The sequence below is a fragment of the Aplidium turbinatum genome, chromosome 8 (assembly GCF_918807975.1).
Source record: "Aplidium turbinatum chromosome 8, kaAplTurb1.1, whole genome shotgun sequence".
Lineage (NCBI taxonomy): Eukaryota > Metazoa > Chordata > Ascidiacea > Aplousobranchia > Polyclinidae > Aplidium > Aplidium turbinatum.
The window spans coordinates 22,343,114-22,363,312 of NC_137479.1; the positions used below are offsets into that span (position 1 = coordinate 22,343,114).

The following is a 20,199-nucleotide window of genomic DNA, read 5'->3' on the forward strand; positions in this document are numbered from 1 at the left end:
ACACATGGCCACCGCTTCATCGAAAGATGGTGATTGGTCGAAGAGGATGGAAAAACTTCTGCAGACTCTGTAGAACTTCTGTGGACAAAAAAACACAAGAACCAGAAGGCCAGTAGGATTACTTACAACCTTACTATTTTGCTAATAAATCTACACACATTGGCCTATCATTTCTGGGCAAAAAAAATATATCTATTAGTAAGTTTGGTGTATGTTATATTTAGATAGGATTATTTCAAGGAAGATTTAGCTTGTTCATTTTTGATTTAAAGCTTTTTACAGTTTTGCATTCATTTCTTATTGTAAGGGGAAGCTTGTTCCAAATTGTTGGCCCCATGTACCGTATTGATTGTTTGCAAGTGTTAATTCTGCAATATATCGGAATATAAGGAGAATTACTTCTTGTTGTTAGGCTATTTGATTGTTTACACATAATTATATCATTAAATGTTGTGGGAAGTAGGTTTTTTGAATATTTAAACATGAAAGTTGCAATCTCTGTATTTTTCATGTGGTTAATTAATTTTAAATTATTGAGTTCCATTACACCTTTTATGCTTTCTCTGCGGTCAATGTCAAATACAATACGAAGAAAGTTATTGCATGTACGTTGCAGCTTTTGCAATGAAGTTTTGTTTTTATGACACCATGTTGAGATACAATATAATATCTGTACTCAACTAGAGAATGGTAAATGGAGAGAAGTGCTTGTTTGTTTAGGAAAGGCTTAATTTTTTTTGTCACGCAGAGTGTTGATCTTATTTTTTGAAGCAAGAATTATTTCCATGACAAATGCTCGTTTACAATTATTCCCAGAAACTTTATTGAGGCAACTTGTTCTATGTTGTTTTTTCGAATATTTAAGGGTGGGTTGCATGATAGTGTCTTGCTTCCTTGACTTGAAAATAATATACGTTTGGTTTTGGTGACATTTGGAGACAATCGATTTGTTGATAGCCATTGATCAATGCATACAAGCTCTTGATTTGCCATATCATATACAGTAGAAACGGTTTTATTTTTATATATAATGGTGGTATCATCTGCAAACATAATTGCAGTTCCGTGTTGAAGGCAGTTAGGAAAGTCATTTACATAAATCAGGAATAGAAGAGGGCCTAAGATAGACCCTTGTGGACACCCAAAGATATGTTGTTAACATTAGAAGATAATGTGCCATTGAAAACCACTCTTTGTTTTCTATTACTCAGGTAACTCATGAACCAGTCATAGGCCACGCCTCTTATTCCGAAATGGTATAATTTAGCTAGCCATATTTTATGGTCAATGGTGTCAAATGCTTTAGATAAATCAAGAAAGATTCCTAATGCAAGATGGTTGTCATTGAGTATACTGGTGATACTTTCTATTAGCATTGAAGCAGCATGGCTTGTGGAATGATTTTTTCTGAAACCAAATTGATTGTTATAGAAAAATTTATGTCTAATTAAAAACAAGTATAATCTGTTGTACATGATTCTTTCTAATAGCTTTGAAAAAACAGGTAGTAGGCTGACTGGTCTGTAGTTGTTTGAATCTTTGCAACTACCCTTTTTAAAGATAGGTATCACCTTCCCCAACTTAAATGAATTCATGAATTTTCCACTCGTTAAAGATAAGTTAAATATATGAGTTAAAGCATGTAGTATATTGTTTGGGGTTGACTTTACAACTATGGATGGTATTTCATCGATGCCACTGCTAGTTTTTGCTGGCATAGCATGAATAATATTGTTAATTTCATTCAAAGTAGTTTGATAAATATAAATTGTCTCAGAGCATGGAGAATCAAGATATGTTGAAAATATTGTATTTGATTTAGGAATTTTTTTTGTAAGGGAATGGGCAGCACAGGAAAAGTGATCATTGAAGTGTTTTGCAATAGTTAATCTGTCAATGACTGTACTATCATTTATTTTGATGCCATGGTTAGTCTTAGACTGGGATTTACCTAATAGATTGTTGATTGTTTGTCAAGTAGCTTTCATATTAAACTTTTGCTTTTCAAATTTAGATTTATAAAATTCCCTTTTTTTTTTTTGTTGAACTGTATGGAAGTATAAGTTTCTTGCAGAGGTGTAGTTCTTTTTGGAGTGAATAGTTTTATTTGCTATGTACTTTTTAAACAAACGCTCTTTTCTTCGTAATAGATGTAGTAGTTCTCTATCAAACCAAGAATTATTCTTTTTTAAAGGTGTTTTTTGTAAAGGAAAATGCTTATTAAATTGACTAGTATATTCTCCTATGAATGACTCATAAGCTTCATCAGCATCAGTTTGATTTAGGCAACACGTGATGTCCATATTTTCCAGAGCATTTGAGAAATTTTGTATGTTTGAGAGATTAAATGATCTGGTATATTGATGACATGTAACTGAGGGTTTTCCAATATTTGTACAATGCATAACTGGGAAGTGGTCTGAGATTGCATTAATTAGAATTCCACACCGACTTTCATTACCTGTTTGCACATTGGACCATATTTGATCTAAGACTGTTGCACTACTGTCAGTTATTCTAGTAGGTTTATTAATTAGTGGGTAAAAAGAATTTGAGAACATCAAGTCTGTAAAATTGCCTACATTGATGTTTTCATAATCCAATAAATTATAATGCATGTTGTTGTAACGGGAGCAAAATAAAACATGATTATTATAAGCCTATTAACTTGGTTCATATAGGTTGTTGCAAATAAACCACACATGTCATCAACGTACGTTTTTCTAATATGCACATGCAAAAGAGAAACGATAGACACGATAGATAACAATAAAAAGCAAGAACAGAGAAAATATGAAATTCATATTAATCAACTGTGGACGCAAGTCGGTCTGTGGTCCAAAAAATTAGAAGTTTCACAATTTTTCAACTTTCAGCGTCGGAATTTGCAAATTTAAAAAAATTCTAAGGAATTCTTTCCGATCTCTAATTGGCTTCGAACGTAATAGTAACACATTTAAAACAGTGCTGTCAGTTCCACGTAAAAATTCATATTCTAAGTAGGCTAACTTGTGCATTTTAACTAAATTCTAACCTCGAAACTAATCGTGGACAGGCTGATAAACAATATGACCTATGCAATATCATCATTTTTAAATAGTAAACCACAATAAGCAACCATATACATTACAATCAGCAATAATAAACGCTTGGTGCATCATTTGCATCCGTGCATCATCAAAGGCAAAAATTTACGTTAAGATGCAAGAAATGACGAATTAAAAGTTGATCACCGGTGAATCGATGACACGAAAGATAGGATACGCTTACAACGAAAATGACATTAGCTCCACAACGAAAATTGTGATGCAAGTGATTTTGTACACATGGCACATATAAACTATCGTATAAAAAACAATTTAAACACAACCTTTTTGTCGCCTTTATAAAGCTTAGTGTGGTCAGACAGTTGAAAAAACTGACTGAAAGTAGTCAACTGGCCAAAAACTCTGACATGCTCAAGAGAAATCGAATGATTCAACAAGAAGCAAACGCTGTGTTCAATCGGTTCTAGTCACCTAGAAACGATCCGAGCTATCTTGTACAGAAGAATATTGTAACAAAGTTGTTGTGGAAAGCAAACATGTTCGGAACAACTCATCTTGACGAAACAAACGTTGTTTTTCCGTTAACTCACAGCTAAGATAACTAAAGGTATACGGTACTAAGGGTAACTAAAGGTATGGATACAAATAGGCTCAAAAATGCCAAGATAAACCAATGGCAAATTACAGGTGCGCACATTGTAGTTAATCACCTTCCACGTGGACTTTTAGTTTAATGGCCTTACATTCCGCACATATTTTGTTTCTTTCTTTTAGTTTCGCACCATCACGTTTGTGAAACGGCAGTAAAAATCACAAAAAAAAAACAGCACAAAATGCCGCACACAAAACATCTGTACAATCCGTGTATACTGTATACTGTATAGTCAACTTTCAGATGGTAGAAGGGTTCAACATCTTCTGCAATACATCGCAAACCACCGGTATAAAATCTACCGAGCTAAAGCAGTGATGAGACTGGAACACATTTCGAAGAACTCCATGGTATGGTGGACATCTACATTCTCAGAGCTGGAGGAGCGCATTATGGACTCAATGGCTGATGCCGGAAGACTCTTGGAGCATATGGTGTGATCTGTGGTTGCACACAAAGGACGTCACAGAGAATAGAAGAATGAAAAAAATTGAACAAGCTCTACATTCGTGTATTATTGCGTATCAACTGCAACTGTATTTTGCTGTGCATTTTGTGTATTACTTTAGCGTGTAGACTTTTTGGCAGACAAGTGTAACTGTCAACAACCAACAGTATCAACAAAACATGGTTCTAACGGAGAAACTATTTACTGACAAATCACTACAGAATAAACTGTGCAAATTAAAGAAAAATTCAACCACTCCTACATAGCTACCAGCAACATTTTCACAATTATTTTACTTGGATGTCACAAGTCTAACCCGTCCTCACCTTCCACGGACATTTTACTAACAGGAGGCTCCCATTCTTCCTGGATTGATTTGCTCAAGGCGGAGTTTGTCGGATCTCCGGCAGCAGGGTCTGCTTGTTCTTCTGACAGACTACTGAAGTCCAGGAGATAGCTTCTATAGTCCACTTGGTAAAGCTGAAAATGACCATTGTGATCAGTCACTACCAATCTCGGTGATAACGGATCAGTTCGAAGCAGAACGTGGGCAATTATAAAATTGACACTTGACACAACTGAGCATGCTAAATATTTTTTTTAGTTACAAAAATGATTAAAACAGTTACACAATAGAATAAATAGACAGACAAAAAGTTAATCCTCTTCATTCGATAACGTGAAAAGCCACCAGCTTGGTGGCTTAAGAGTGTCCACGTCTGAATCCGTAGGCAATTACTGTAGGTATGGGTTTGAAACCCTGTCGCTTCATAACTAAGACTTTTTTAAAAGTGGTAGGCTACTGTATATTATTCCTGCCATCGTCGGTTTGTTCCCCACTAGTGGGGGTGGCCGATTGTTTCCGCGCAGCAATTGCTTTAATCCCTTTTCTCCATTTCACTCTGTCCCTTGCATCTTCCTCCTTCAGTCCGACTTTTTTAAATTCATCCTTCACTTGTTGTTTCCACGTTCTTCTTGGACGACCGCGTTTCCTCTTCCCATCCACCTTTAGATCTAGTGCCTTTCTAAGAAAACTTCCTTCCTCCCTCCTTATCACATGTCCATACCATCTTACTCCATTTGCCCTTGCCAGTTGGTCTATAGTCTCTCTCATCTCTAGCATATCCAACAATTCTTCAGTCCTTTTTTCCCTTCTCGTTTTCACCCCACACATTGCTCTCACCATTGACCTTTCCGTTCTTCTCAGGATTGCCAGTTCACTCTCTCTCAATATCCATGTCTCGCTACCATATAGCATTGCAGGCCGCACACAGCTCCGATATACTTTCCCTTTCATCCTTAGTGAAAATTTTCTGCCATACAACATTTCCCCACATTCCCTGAACTTTGCCCAGCCCAATCTTGCCCTTGTTGTCACCGCTGCTTCACATCCACCACTTCCATTTATCCGATCACCCAGATAACAGAAGTCTGTCACTGTTTCGATGCCATGGCAGAACTCATCATCATGGCTTTCCACTTCATTCCTTCCTTTACTGCATTTCCCACAAACAAAACACTTCGCCAATCTTGTTGCGGCTCTCTTGACATTAGCACATCTTGCATGTACCCACTTTCCACAATCCTTGCATTGCATTGAATTTCTCATCACTCTCTTGCCACATATTCCACAGGGATCTACTTTGCTCTCAACAACTGTTCCTTCTGCTCCACTCACCATCACGTTTGTTTTTTCAAGATTCACCTTCATACCCTTGGCTTCAAATGCTTCTTTCCATTTCTCAAACTTTCTCTCCAGTATCGTATGTTCAGATCCTATTGCATATATGTGCTATATGTTGTGCTATATATTTGCCTATATGTTCAAATCCTATTGCATTAAAGTCAAATCGTATGTTCAGTTAATCAAGGTACACTACTAGTAGCATTTTACAAATTTATTCAACTTTAGACACTATTTCTCTGCAATTGAACCAGTTTAAAAACAAATTCAATGCTGTGACATGAGGTATTTTTGAACAAAAAAATCTTCCTAAATTATTACAACACGGCTTAACAAAGTACAACTACAGCTACCTGAAGGCTCATTTTGTTGACGTGTTTGGTGATTGGGTTTACACGTCTCACTCTGACATGGAAAGAAGATACAACCTTCCACTCGTAGCTGAGACGCTTCATCGCTTTGAACACCTGGTTTGGATTGAAAAGATTTTTTTTCATGTACACTGTTCTACCAAAATTATTCTTTGTTTGATCACTTGTGTTTCGCTATTCCGGGGATCAAGGAGTTCTGGCGTTTGCCATCTTTGAGGTTGTGATAACATGTCAAAGAAAGTATCATGTATTAATAGTCTACCTAAAAAAGCAAACAAAAAACAGAAAAAAAAACGAGGTAAAAAAATGAGCATTCTTTTCACCGAACGATAAGTTTGAAAAATGACCATGAAGTCATACCTTTTAGTGACTCATAAACGAACATAAATTAACAATAGCCCAGAAAATAAAGCAGCAAACACAGCCCAATGTGCACTATAGCCGGTTACAGCTCCTCAAGTGAATCACAAACGAAAAATAGGCAATGATGGAGAACAATATGTACAACTTCACAGCAAATAGTTGTCATAGCAGCGGTACCTCAAACATGATATCTCGAGGACGACTTTGAGATCTGATACCGAGATGCCACTTTGCTCGTTTCATTGGAGTCATTCGTTTGCCTTGCTTGATAATGTTGGGAACAGGAGAAGATACATCTGGCAAGAATATTTTCAATTCATACATATTATACTACATCGTTCAAATACCAGGAGGACTTCGTCCTATTAGGCTCAGACACTTGGATACGAGGAGAGTTCTGATGGCGCAGCGGGTAAGGCCTTGGCTTTCTAATAATGCGAACCTGGTTCCGCACCTTGCTTAAGCTAGTTGTTGATTAACACCGCTTTCCTCCATCCAGGGTGAAATAAATTGAGAAAGCATAGTTGGTCAAGGAAAGGCGGCAGAGAGAAAGAAATTGGCCACTTTACTCTCGTTACTGCCGATGGCCTAGAGAACCTTATCTTCTCATTCCCAAAGCTCAGTAACTGCGTATGGAAATACCTACCACTTGGACACCGAACAGTGCGGTGCCTACGTGTCTGAGCCTAAAAGTCATGGATACCAAACATTGCACACAGCACCAATACGCTTTTTACGAAACAGTCGCTTGGCTTACAAACAGGGTTGTCGGTATTTTACCCAACCCAAAAAAACCCGGGTGGGGTTTTTTCAAAAAACCCAGAGCATCATATTTGTCCAATTTTTATCAGAAAATTGAAAAAATGAACCAAAGTACTACAAGGTACTTAAAACAAACTTCAAATTAGGACTTGAGGATATGATTGTGAAGGAAATTTCCAAGGATAAATTGAAAACACAGTGGATATTTCTGTATACAAAAATCAAGCAATGCCACTTTGTACTACACTAAAACTCATTTATGCAAGAAGGCCTCATAGTTAAACTGCCCTAGTGCATTATTATATTTAGTTATGCCAGCATGTACTGTGAGTGAGAGACACTTCATTGATAAAAAGTAGTATTTGAGTTTTGAGGTGAAATAAGCATGAATCTACCTTTTTGCATCTTTTTTAATTAAAACCCAAAAAACCCGGGTTTTTCTCAACCCTGCTTACAAACCTTTGACGTCATACAGGTCCATCATGGGAGCAATCCTCTCTGGGTGTGATCGAGGTTGAGAGAATCCAAAGCCGGATAGACCGGAAGATGGAGGACTGGATGCAAGGAAAAAGTCTTGAGCTTGATTGTAGATGATCTGGTGGTAAAAATCATGGATAGGATACGATGTAATAAGCACAAATAGTATCGTCAGTGTGAAAGTGATAAATGCTCATAAATCTGGTAAAACGCGCGGTCACGTAAAAAAGCTATCGACGATATTCATGTGCGCGAGATCACGTTTTAGCCCAGATGTAAAAATTTCTCTACGTACCTTGTTGTCGATAATGAGATGATAAGCAACGTTGAGGGGATCGTGGTGAGAATGGTGAATGAGAGCATGAGTGACTTCCTCCTCTTTTACACCAAACTTTCGGCAAACCTTACAAAATAGCATATAAACGTGATCACGGTCTGATGTTACTCGAATCACCGCGGAGCCTATGCGTAATTGCGTATACATCCTCAAACAGGCTTTACACGTGTTATCATATGTTTAAAAAGTCCTGGGTGGACGTCGTACCGAGGCCTTTCTGAGGGTCAATCTTTAGACGTTCTTCTGTGGAGCTTAAACGTTAGCAACACAAATATGATATTTTATCCTGAATAAAGGGTGAGTTAGTTAAGCTTAACATGTAGTAGGAATGCACATAAGTAGTCCAGCTACTCTCTCTTTCCAACCACCATCTTTGTCACCAGAGAAGAGTTATTAACTAATTACAAAACCTTTAAGAATTATAAATTTGTATGTAAAATTTATTGAATATGACAAACCTCTGCCAATGCTTCTTCGTTGATGACGTCACTGTTCATGTTTCCATCATCGGGGAAGAGATATTTGGGTAAGTTGACCATGAACCAATCATATTGTTGTATTTCGTGAATAGTCGCTCTCTTCATTGGGTTGACCTAATGCATAGACGCAGAAACAGTCACTTGAGATACAATGCAAAAACCATCTGTATATGAAGTTACTGAACTTGTTAGAATGGTTGTAACAGATTTAATTCATTGTGCTTCCCTTGTCTACCTGTTCATTTGAGTTTAGAGTTATAGAGAAAGTAACTTGCATTCATGTTGGAAAGTTTTAGATGCCTATGGAAGTCTCAATCAACTTTCCATTTTCAAATGCAATTAAATCTTTGTACAAGTTTTTATGTCTAGAAACGAAGTTCTAACCTTCAACATGTGTTGAATGAGTTTCGCAGCATTTCTATCTAAGTACTGTGGAATATCAAACACCCCACTACTGATCTTCCTAAAGAGAGTTGGAATGTGCTCATCATCAAAAGGTAAGGTACCACACAGCAAAGCATATAAGATCACACCACAACTCCATACATCTACTTCTGGTCCAGCATACAGTTTTCCTGAAAGTAAAATATATGCTTAGTACAAGACAGTTATATATTTTAACACTACCGTAATCAGTTAAATTGTTAGCAGAGTGTTCTCCTTTTCTATTAATGTTAAAGAAACTATTTAAACATGATAAATACAAACATTTTACAAGTATTTTTTTTACAAATTTTGCAAAACATTTGACCAGTAGGTAATCAAAAAACACTAGATTTGCCATAGCATCAATGATTCTTGGATTCTAAGAAATGAACGGTATATAAAAATTATATATATATATATAATATATAATATAAATCAAAATATAGTTATTACTATCTGAATTCTTAACAGCCTGTTTCACCTCAAACTGATCATCAGAAGGGTCTTATTCAAATAGAATCTATTTGAATAATAATAAATAATATTTGAAAAATGGATTCTATTTGAATAAGACCCTTCTGATGATCCGTTTGAGGTGAAACAGGCTGTTAAGAATTCAGATAGTAATAACTATTATTTTGATTTAATTCGCTCTGCTTTGCTTTTTTGCTTAGCATTGAGCACTTTTTGTAGTATTAATAGTTTTCATTGTTTTATATATATATATATATATAAGTAATGCCAAAAAATACTAGCAACAGTTAAACGACTGTCCATTATACATGACAATGGACAACATACCTGAAACAACTTCAGGTGCAGCATAGTTTGGAGAACCGCAACTAGTTTTCAAAAACTCTCCATCAGACATCATGTTAGACAAACCAAAGTCAGCAATACGAACATTATTGCGAGCATCCAAAAGTAAATTTTCAGGCTTCAAATCTCTATGGACTACCTTGTGTCGATGGCAATAATCTACACCTAATCAAACATAATAAATCATTTCAGAAAATTGACTACAACTTCTAGTTTTTACAGTTGAAACTTATTTATTTGCTAATGGAGCATAAACTTGCATTTTTTAAGTTTCACATCCATTGCAATTTGTATGTGCAGCTTACGGTACTTTTCTAGCAAATAGCAAAACCTTTTCTTGTTAGGTCACATCATGAAACTTAAGCATAGCTAAAACCTGCTGTGTTTGAAATTTGAATTAAAAAAAAAAAAAAAGCAAAGTGTTAAATACTAACAATTGTCATAAATCCTGACTTTTCTGTATTACCGGTATATATAACAAATGGTGGGAATCAAAGCAATAGAGATTGGAATGATACTAAATCACAACCAAAACAAAAGTACACAGAATTTACATCATCTCATCGGAGCATTGTGCTCACATCAGAAAATAATAATCTATAACACATACGGTATATGTATACATAATTACATACTCATTTTGTTGATCAGATTATTACATATATATAGGCTACAATTCAATATATACATTAGGGTGAAACAGGCTAAAGTAATAACTATATTTGATTTAATTCGCTCTGCTTGGCTTTTTGCTTGGTATTAATAGTATTTATTGTTTAATTTTATTACCGGTGTAATAAATACTGAACTAGATCATGTATTGATTAGACCCAGAGATACTATCACTACATACTGTTACTGTATAATGGTACCTGATATAATTTGCTGAAAAAATTTTCTTGCTTCATTTTCATGGAGTTTTCCATGAGTGACTATGTAGTCAAAGAGCTCACCACCAGAAACATATTCCATCACCATAAAAATGTCAGTGGGTGTACATATCACTTGATACAGCTTGATGATATGAGGATGGCGAAACAGTTTCAAATTTTGTATCTCACGCTTAAGCTTTCCAACAACATCAAGTGACTTGAGTTTTTTGCGGTTGAGAATTTTCACCGCCACCTGATAACCGGTGATTTGATGTGTTGCAATTTTCACTTTGCCGAATGTTCCAACACCGAGTGTTTCTCCCAGTAAATAATGTCCAATCTTAATTCCCCCAACTGCACTATTGCCATGACTACCGGAACTATGCCTATCACTTAAATGTGCCATCTAAGAAAAACAATATTTATGTTCACATAATATTTTATGTTCACATGAGTGTTTTTGTGACACTGTATCAAGAATTGGTTTTTATATCACTACAGGCCTCGAAATTCACGGCGGTCATGTCCGCCGTCATAGAATGTGATGTCCGCGGGAAGTACCATCTAGATTAGGGTGGATAAAAAAAAACGAATTTTTGGGTTCAGCTTAGTGCATCTGCCAAAAGTTGCAGTTTGGGCTATCTTTTGGTATTTGAAAAAACATTTTTTGACCCCGTTTGACCCCTATCCAAGAGCTTTCTAGTGGCTGCCGAGCCAAAATTTCTTAAATTGGCTATAATTTTTTTCTTGTGGGCGCAGGCTAGTGGTTTTGGTGTCTATCCCCACTAAATCAAGTCTTGGGAAGTCATTTCTGCAATCTAAAATCATCTATGGGCTAGCAAAATGACATCAGAGCCCTTTTTCAGCACAAATGCTTAAAAAAGTTGGAAATTTATTGTTTTGTTTTTTCAGAAAAAAGGCAAAAAAAAACAAATTCATAATGCTGCTAAAGGCATTGCTGTTAGTACACTGAAGCAAATATATAAAAGCAAACAATTACCATATGAAGTTTTGCAAAAATGCTGCCTTTAATTTGTGCATCCAATAATCCATAGCATTACAGTAGGACACAAAATGCATGACAACAAGTTCAGGCAAAATCAATCTGTTAGTATTTTGTTGCTCAGTTCACCAACTTACCGTATGGCATGCATAACTTCCAGCCAGCATGGTTTGTTGCTTGTGTAGATGTTGTACAACTGTGTACATATGGCTTTTTTTTTCTTCAGACTTGGTTACTTTACTGTAGTGATAATTTGTCACCATTCAAAACGCTTGCTCAGCTGCATCGTTTGTGACACGGAGGAAGCTGAGTTTCTGCTTGATAGAAGTAAAATTTTCATTTTGTTCCCATAGCCTTGGAGGAAAGTGTAAAAGTCGGGGGAGACTTCCAAGAGGGAAAATAAAGTAAATGAATCTGGACCAAACAAATCTTTTAGTTGCGTCTGTGGCTGTAAGTATAATAGGCTTAAGTAACTCTTTGGATTGGGAGGTTGTTTGAGTTTGTTGATGCTGATTCCGTTGATACTTAACCATGATTTGCGCAGCAGATTTTTTTTCAGTTAGGGAAACTTCTTGGCTAAACAAGCTTAAGACTACAAGTCTCTCTGCCAGACCGTACCAAAGATGGTTGTCAAGCTTAGCCTGGAACAACTGTGTCAATGGTTTTAACAATTTAGGATACTTGCCCATGTTACGATCCATCATCAACATTAAATCATTGCTGGGTGACTCAAGGTTCAAAGGAGCAGTGAACCATGGCTTTAAGTCGAAAAAGAAATACTGCTAACTCTGTCATTCTTTGCAGCTGCTCATCACTACAGGTTACAGAAGCTTGGATTGGCATAGTTAGGCCTATCTGCTGTCTTTCTCTGCTCTTTTCCTTTTCTACTTGACTTTAGTGCTGATTTCGACTTACTAGTTAATACATTTCCAGTTTCTTTTTAGTACAGTTATCACTTGTCAGTTGTTAAATAACCTTCATTCAAATAGCCTCTAATGTTAAATTCGATACAGCAGTCAGATGCTTCAGATAAAGGGGTTACATGAGAAATCTGAGGCTTGTTTTTAATTGCAGGGGGGGAGTTTTGCTATATGGAAAATACTTCAAAATGAAAGCTCCAGGTACCTACCATCATGCTCGATGGATGACAAAAATAATATATTATACACACTGAAGATAGCTTTGTTGAGAAACCAAATAAAGTCGAAATCAGCACTTAAGTTAAGCAGAAAAAAGAAAAGAGCAGAGAAAAACAGCAGATAACTGTGCCAATCCAAGCTTCTGTAACCTGTAGTGATGAGCAGCTGCAAAGAATGACAGAGTTAGCAGTACTTCTTTTTTGACTTTAGCCAAAAAGTGTCCCTAACTGAAAAAAAATCTGCTGCGCAAATCATGGTTAAGTATCAACGGAGTCAGCATCAACGAACTCAAACAACCTCCCAATCCAAAGAGTTACTTAAGCCTATTATATAATACAGCCACAGACGCAACTAAAAGATTTGTTTGGTCCAGATTCATTTACTTTATTTTCCCTCTTGGAGGTCTTCTCCAACTTTTTGCACTTTCCTCCAAGGCTATGGGTACAAAATGAAAATTTTACTTCTATCAAGCAGAAACTCAGCTTCCTCCGTGTCACAAACGATGCAGCTGAGCGAGCGTTTTGAATGGTGACAAATTATCACTGCGGTAAAGTAACCAAGTCTGAAGAATAAAAAGGCCATATGTACACAGTTGTACAAGATCTACACAAGCAACAAACCATGCTGGCTGGAAGTTCTGCACAAGATAAATGTATGAAAAAAGTTATGCATGCCATAAGTTGGTGAACTGAGCAACAAAACACTAACAGATTGATTTTGCCTGAACCTGTTGTCATGCATTTTGTGTCCAAGTTACTGTAATGCTATAGATAATTGGATGCACAAATTAAAGGCAGCATTTTTGCAAAACTTCATATGGTAATTGTGTGCTTTTATATGTTTGCTTCAGTGCATTAAGACCCTTTAAGAGCAGTGCCTTTAGCAGTATTATGAATTTGTTTTTCTTTGCCCTTTTTCTACCGTGCCACATTCCTTTTCTGGAAAAATTAGAAAGGAGTTAAATGGAAGTGTATCTGATTGGCTAGATTTTAACTCCTTTCCAATTTTTCCAGAAAAGGAATCCAGGCTTTTTGTCGTTCCATCCAAAGCCATAAAAACATGATGTAGTGGCAACTCAAAATATGGATATGGGTGATTTTGAAGGTGGATTTGTTGATCAATCAGATGGTGAAGACAAATCAAGCAATGATCATGTTGATGTGCGACAATTTTTGGTGCCAAAGCTAAACTTTAAAGCAAAGAAATATTTTAAAACGGTCAATTTAAACGTGGCTGACATCTCTGATCCTCGGGCAATCACACACTTGAATAATGTTCAGCTTGAAGAAGTAAGATCCACCCCATTGTGTTTTCAACATCCATAGTAAAGCTGTTGAAAGGCACATTAAACTTGTTACCGAGGCATCGTCTTCATTTGCTGGCTATGAAAGACGTGACGGATTGATCAGGCAAAAATATAACCCTCGGTGTTTAATGAAACACTTCGACACCAAGAAACATTTTGCTTCTTAATGGACTAATATTATGATGATTTAAATACCTACTATTCTTGTAACACTTTTTTATGGTTTTACTGTACTACAATTGTTTTATATGCATGTATTTCCTCGAAGCTGGCTGCTGTTGCTTCAAATTAAACTTCCTGCAGATTGAATAATTGTTCGATTGTGGACTGGGGATGGTGGCAGGTCAGTCAAATTGTGGCTTAGCTATGGTTTGATGTGCATTTTCTATTTTAATTTAAATACCTAGATATGAGCTCTTCTAAATATCCTGTTCAATGTGTAAGTAACTCTCCGCTACAATATGCTAAGGGCGGTATGGTATAGTAGGTCTACCTACCAACAAGCTAAGTAACCAACCATAACCATTGAATTAAAATAGCCAAGGTTCCCATTTGTCCAATTAATTATGTAGACTCCATAATAACACCCAAAATAATTGAACAAAGTGAAGTAAAAAATGTATTTAAGCATCAAATAAATGCTATTTCATCTGAATTTGCCCCCGAAAATGGAAAAAATCCGTTTTTTTGGAATATCTGCCCAATAGATGCATTTAGAACAGAATGTTCTTTTAGAGCGTATAGGAACATAGCTGTTCTGCAACTTTTAAGCCTACTCCCAGCTTTCTAGGAGCATTATAAAAAAAAGTTACGCTGTTTTTATGGATTTTGAGCTTTGTGTGACCCATGGGGCTGGGTGGCACGCTCGATTTTGGGTGCCACATAAAAAAAATATTTTTAAAGTCAATATTAGACCTTATGACACCCTTTTAACAGCCCTCTTCATTAATATGACAGAAAAAGTTTTTTTCACTCCACCCTATTCCTATTTAATAGAGTAAATTTGCACATTTTCACTTTTGAGTGAACATGAATATCTATAAAGATTTTTTTGCATATGTTATATGACTAAAACCCATAGCATCCCCCCAGCCTTTTGCTCTATCATTAAAATAGGCCAAGTCTCATGCAGAATTGACTACAGACTATTTATAAGCATTCAGCAGATGTTGCATTATTTTCTTGTGCTTGTATCTGCAACTACTGTTGCCTGAGAAATATCCTCATTGCTGACATCAATGTTTGAATCTACCTATTTATGCCAATTCAAAGCATAAATAATTGCACATCTTGACAAGAGACAACAGTCGGCATTAACGCTCGAGCTGAGATCCAACAGCTTGCGACATTCGAGGGCTAAATAACAGAACGAGCTAAGTCCATTTTTGCATTTTTTGTGGTTAGATACTGGAAAGTGTTTCTCAAGCCCTGTATTTTTACTGACAAAAAGAGCAAAGTTCTAGCCTGAACAGGTTTCTCAGAACTGACTGCTCATTTTAAATTACTAAAAACTGTAGTACCGTATTACGATTTACGATTCCAATGCAATTTCTCTTGAACGTTGTCACTTGTAAAAAATAACGCAAGTACCCCAAAAATGATTGTTTAGCTGTTGCAAGATAACATTAATCAGTGAGAGTTGAATATCCCCAGATAGCAAAATTCAAAATTCATATCTCATTTTAAATTTAAAATTAAAATTTTAAAATGCCATTTTCTCAAAACTACTTTTGGGTGACTTGGCTCATTCTGTTATTTAACCCTCGAATGAAGCTTTTTCTGGCTCATAAATAATTTTACATCCCGATGTATAAGGGGGTCGATATCCATTGTCGATAGCTAAGCTAAGATCATTTCATCCCACGATTCTACACTCTAAGTGTACGGTACGTATAAAATTAGAAATGGTATCAAAATAAAAACTTCCATGAAACTATTAAATAGAGCATTAAAAGCAGTACTAAGCAGCTAGTCACCAACATGTACTATACTGCAAGCAGATGTGGACATGTGCTGCTTTAAAGGCAGTGCGCTATCCACTACACGGACTAAAGTAGCACACACTACTGCTAACAATCAATAAAATTAGCGACTAACGCGCTACCGCTATTTTTGTCTTAACTTAAACTGACACAGGAAGCACTTTGTGACATCAAAATGACCTTGAAAATGAATGATATTGTTTGTTTACATTGCCATTTCAATGTCGGTATAAAAAATACGTTCAAGGTCAGTGGTTCTTTAACTGGGAGCACACCTCTCTTGGGGGGTGTGAAGATTGTCCAAGGGGATGGGGGGCACAAAGATGGTACCGTAGGCTATTGCACTGGTATGTACTACATTGTACTAGTCATGAACAGAAATGTTCATAGCCGAACAACTTATCTTGTGTTACGATTATTGACAGGTAGGCTAAGATGACCTACCGATAGTTTAACTATAGTTTCCACTATCCAGCGCTTATTCTTGCAGTTATTAATCAATCCATTGTTTGGTAACAATCGCTGTTAGTGACGTTAATTTGTGTGAAAGTGGCATTTCTGCACTTGCAAGTGTAACTTAAAGATACAAGCTCGGAACAAAACGTAAACTGGGAACCATACATGCGATGTACTAAGCAACAAATTAAACTGCTCGCTTCAAAAAAGCAGCTACATTCTTCTCAATACTGCAAAGAAAAGTAGATTATGATCCACTTATCCAACACATACAAAATGTATGTAGTTCAACTTTGACTTAAAACTTAAACGAGAAAAGGGGAACAAAGAATAACAAGTGAGGTCAGGGGGGGGGGGGGGCGCAGCCAAAAAAGTTAAAAACCCTGTTCCACAGTACCGTAGGAGAAATTTATTGTTACAGTTTGCAGACTTTCAAAACACGAGCATTTCAAAATGCGAGTTCTGGTTACTTTCTCCACCACAGCATTGGAAGGAATGGAGGTGTTGTATTTAATAAAAATACATTTCAAATCGGAAGAAGGAAAGCTCAACTCCTCAAGGCCTTGCTTCTTTCTGAAAAATTTCACAATTGACTTTTCTTTCCGTACTGACATTTCATACAATGGCACCAACCATGGTGATTCAGTGATCCATGCACCAACACACCAAAACACTCATCCTCGTAACAATTTGAAATGATTTCTTACAATAATAAGCCTGTTAAATCTGCTTCGAAAATATTGTGATTGACTCATGACATTGATAAGTAAACAAGTAAAATCTAGCTAAAACTTTCGTTTCACTTCGGTGGTTTTGGCTCTGCCGCCCCCTTCTGATCAAAATTATTGTTTGACGTCACAATATTAGCTTTGATTAAATCTTTATCCTCGGATTGAGAAAGCTTCTTGCAGAGCTTAATCCTGGCAGTTTTCCATACTTGTAGACTTGTAGAGGCTTTGCATCGCTGATGCAGGCCCGGTCACCGAGATTGACAGGTTAAAGTTACGGATTGTTGAAGTCTTGTTGTCGGGAATTATTCCATCCATTAGATGCCGCTGAATGGAAAGCAGACCTTAACGCACACACCGAAAGTCGAACCAGCACCGCTTAATCAAGAAGCTTCTTTGTTCCAAAAGTCACGCGCTAACCAACTGAGCTATCGGGGCTTTCATAAAAATATCTCCAAATACCTCGTTTTGCAACCTGGATTGCTCAGTTGAGGGCGCGCCCGACTTTGGGCACAAAGTCATCGCAAGATCAAGCAACGCTAGTTCTACTTTCACGGTGAGCACTTGTTAAGGACTGTTAAGGATCCAAGGGTCTGTGAAGTATTTTCAGGGGATCCTTGAAAGTTTCCAAATTTCTCAGCAAAATTGATAAATTATCACAATTAAAAATTGTTTGTGCTTTGTGTATTTACAGTGATTTTCAATCTGTGCATCGCCATGCTCTAAAGTAGCGTTTCTTTCTGAATTTCAAAGGGCATTATCAAAGGTTTTGTTTCCTAACTAAACAAATTTTATGTAGCGTAATGTATAAAAGTTAAATCTTTTTACAATACCGGTAGGCTACTATGTATGTTTAAAAGGATTGTTTTATGGCAGCAGATTGTTGATCAAATATTAAATTAAACATGCAAACGTTAGTCAGCATTTAATTAGTTAGCACAGGCTATTTAGGCTATAGCCTAGGCCTAGGCTAATTTTACCATGACTGTGATTACAACGAAAATTTGATTAAAATTGAAAAAATGAAGCAATTCTTGTAGTCTAAACTCTAAAGGTCACAAAAGTTCTATTAACTTTTGATAAAACTTATAGAAATGTACCGGTAATAAATTAACATATTACCGTAGGCCTAATTACTGATTAATGATCCTATCTGCCAATAGTTCATAACATAACTTCGACAATCAGTCGTCATAAGTGCGTTGTGAGTTCAGCAAATTCTCCAACCGTGTCGATTCGAAACTTATGGTAGGCCTACATTTGCTCTATTGAGAGACACGATCGGCAGCAGTGGCCGAGTGGTTAGCGCGTTGGGCTCGCAGTCGAGAGCCTGCTTGTTCGAATCCAGCCACCCGCACTTGCTGTTGTTTCTCTGGGCAAGAAACTTTACGATTATTGCCTCTACCCAGTGATCGATTTCGAGTAATGGGTAGTACCAAATTAAAGTCATAAGTAGGGTAGACAACCGGAAACAGACATTGCTGTCGGCTGCAACGTGGGTCAGGTGTACATCGGAAGGCGTACAACGATGCATAGCGCTCAAGTCCGCTTTCCCGAAATGCAGGATAAAGATATGAAAAACAAACAAACAAAAAAACACGATACACAAAAATTTCAGTTAAAATTTTTGTTAGGGGTCAAAAATAACCGCTTCAAAGGCGTCAAAAGAGGTCAACCTAAACGAAAAGGTTGAGAACCACTCGTTTATCCCTTCGTTGGAGTTGGAATGGTCGGGATCTTTAAAAACAATCGCTGCTACTTGCAGCCACATTCATATATAGCAAATGTTGCAAATGCGTCAAGAAAAACGCATTTGCAAGTAATAATTTTAGATAATACTTCACGATAAGTGTAAGTCAATATTTTAAAGTCTCAATTTCACCACAAACTAGAACAATCAAATCCAAAATCGAACGTTCAAAAACAGATAACATAGGCCTAAATCAAAAGTCGCTGTTTTTATAGCTTCAGGTATTTCCTTAAGAATTTTTAATAATCAACTATAGATAGGTTAAATTTTCTTACAACATCGTTTGTTGCAAAAGATCTTCTTTAAAAGGTGCAAGACGATATCGACAAAATTATCTGTCATACAATATTTTTGTGTCACCCACATATATCGCGATAAACCCTACAGTAGTAAGCCTACTTTATTGAGACAACCGTGAAAATGAACGAAAACCTGTTAGTTTATAAAATCAAAGCTTTTTTTTTTGAAAAAAAGTTTGTTAATAAAAAACCAGTGCATTATAAAACTATGAAGCAATTATAAAGTACTAAAGCAGTTTGCACATAACATATAACTATCAAATAGTGTTGGCAATGTCCTGTAGAGATTATATAAAGTCCACCCATGACCACCTGGAGATGCGGCCTGATTTGTCACATTTTGCAGATTTTGATTACAGCTACTGCTAGTGCTTGACTGACATTTGTTGAGATGTTTTTACTTTGTGCGGTTTCCTAATGACATAAAACTTTTTTGTTGCCTTGGGAAAGCAGTAGCAAATGAGAAAAAGTAAGTTGAAAAACGCAAAATCAGACTGTTATTGAAAATTAACAGTCTGACTAAAATTTACAAAATCAAATTTTCTTTGTTTTTCAACATGTGAGGGTGTTAAAACCTATTGTGTCATCTGGGGAAAAGAATAAAGAAAGCGTAAAAATCTAACTTTAAAAAAAAATTATTTAAACGTTCGCCCAAAGTTAGAAAAACCTGGAAATTTCTGCAAAATGTGACAAATCAGGCCGTATCTTTAGGTGGCCATGGTCCACCAAAGGTCTGATAAAGCAAATAGTTGACAAATTATATCTTATTTTGGTCGCCTTTTGTACATTTTTAGGTCTA

The 20,199-nt window shown here is 36.4% G+C and overlaps 1 protein-coding gene across 1 annotated transcript; it reads right to left on the reverse strand.

Moving 5' to 3' along the window:
* Positions 1-2,708: 2,708 nt before the first annotated feature.
* On the reverse strand, positions 2,709-11,134 carry LOC145775306 (5'-AMP-activated protein kinase catalytic subunit alpha-2-like). The gene is made up of 10 exons (XM_082586573.1): positions 10,738-11,134; positions 9,848-10,030; positions 9,005-9,195; positions 8,600-8,734; positions 8,100-8,207; positions 7,787-7,922; positions 6,743-6,861; positions 6,185-6,298; positions 4,474-4,627; positions 2,709-4,140 (listed from the first exon to the last, which is right to left on the reverse strand). Exons 1-10 carry the CDS (start codon positions 10,841-10,843, stop codon positions 3,998-4,000), a joined length of 1,389 nt encoding a protein of 462 aa, XP_082442699.1. The 5' UTR covers positions 10,844-11,134; the 3' UTR covers positions 2,709-3,997.
* Positions 11,135-20,199: the final 9,065 nt, after the last annotated feature.

What these genes read in the sequence shown, in the direction of transcription:
- LOC145775306 (XM_082586573.1), bottom strand. Translation starts at nt 10,843, where the DNA reads ATGGTGATGGAATATGTTTCTGGTGGTGAGCTCTTTGACTACATAGTC. An exon ending in GGACCTGTATGACGTCAAAG is followed by an intron (nt 6,862 to 7,786) that starts GTTTGTAAGCAG and finishes TATTCTTGCCAG; the next exon opens with ATGTATCTTCTCCTGTTCCC. An exon ending in TAGTAAAATGTCCGTGGAAG is followed by an intron (nt 4,141 to 4,473) that starts GTGAGGACGGGT and finishes GTGCAACCACAG; the next exon opens with ATCACACCATATGCTCCAAG.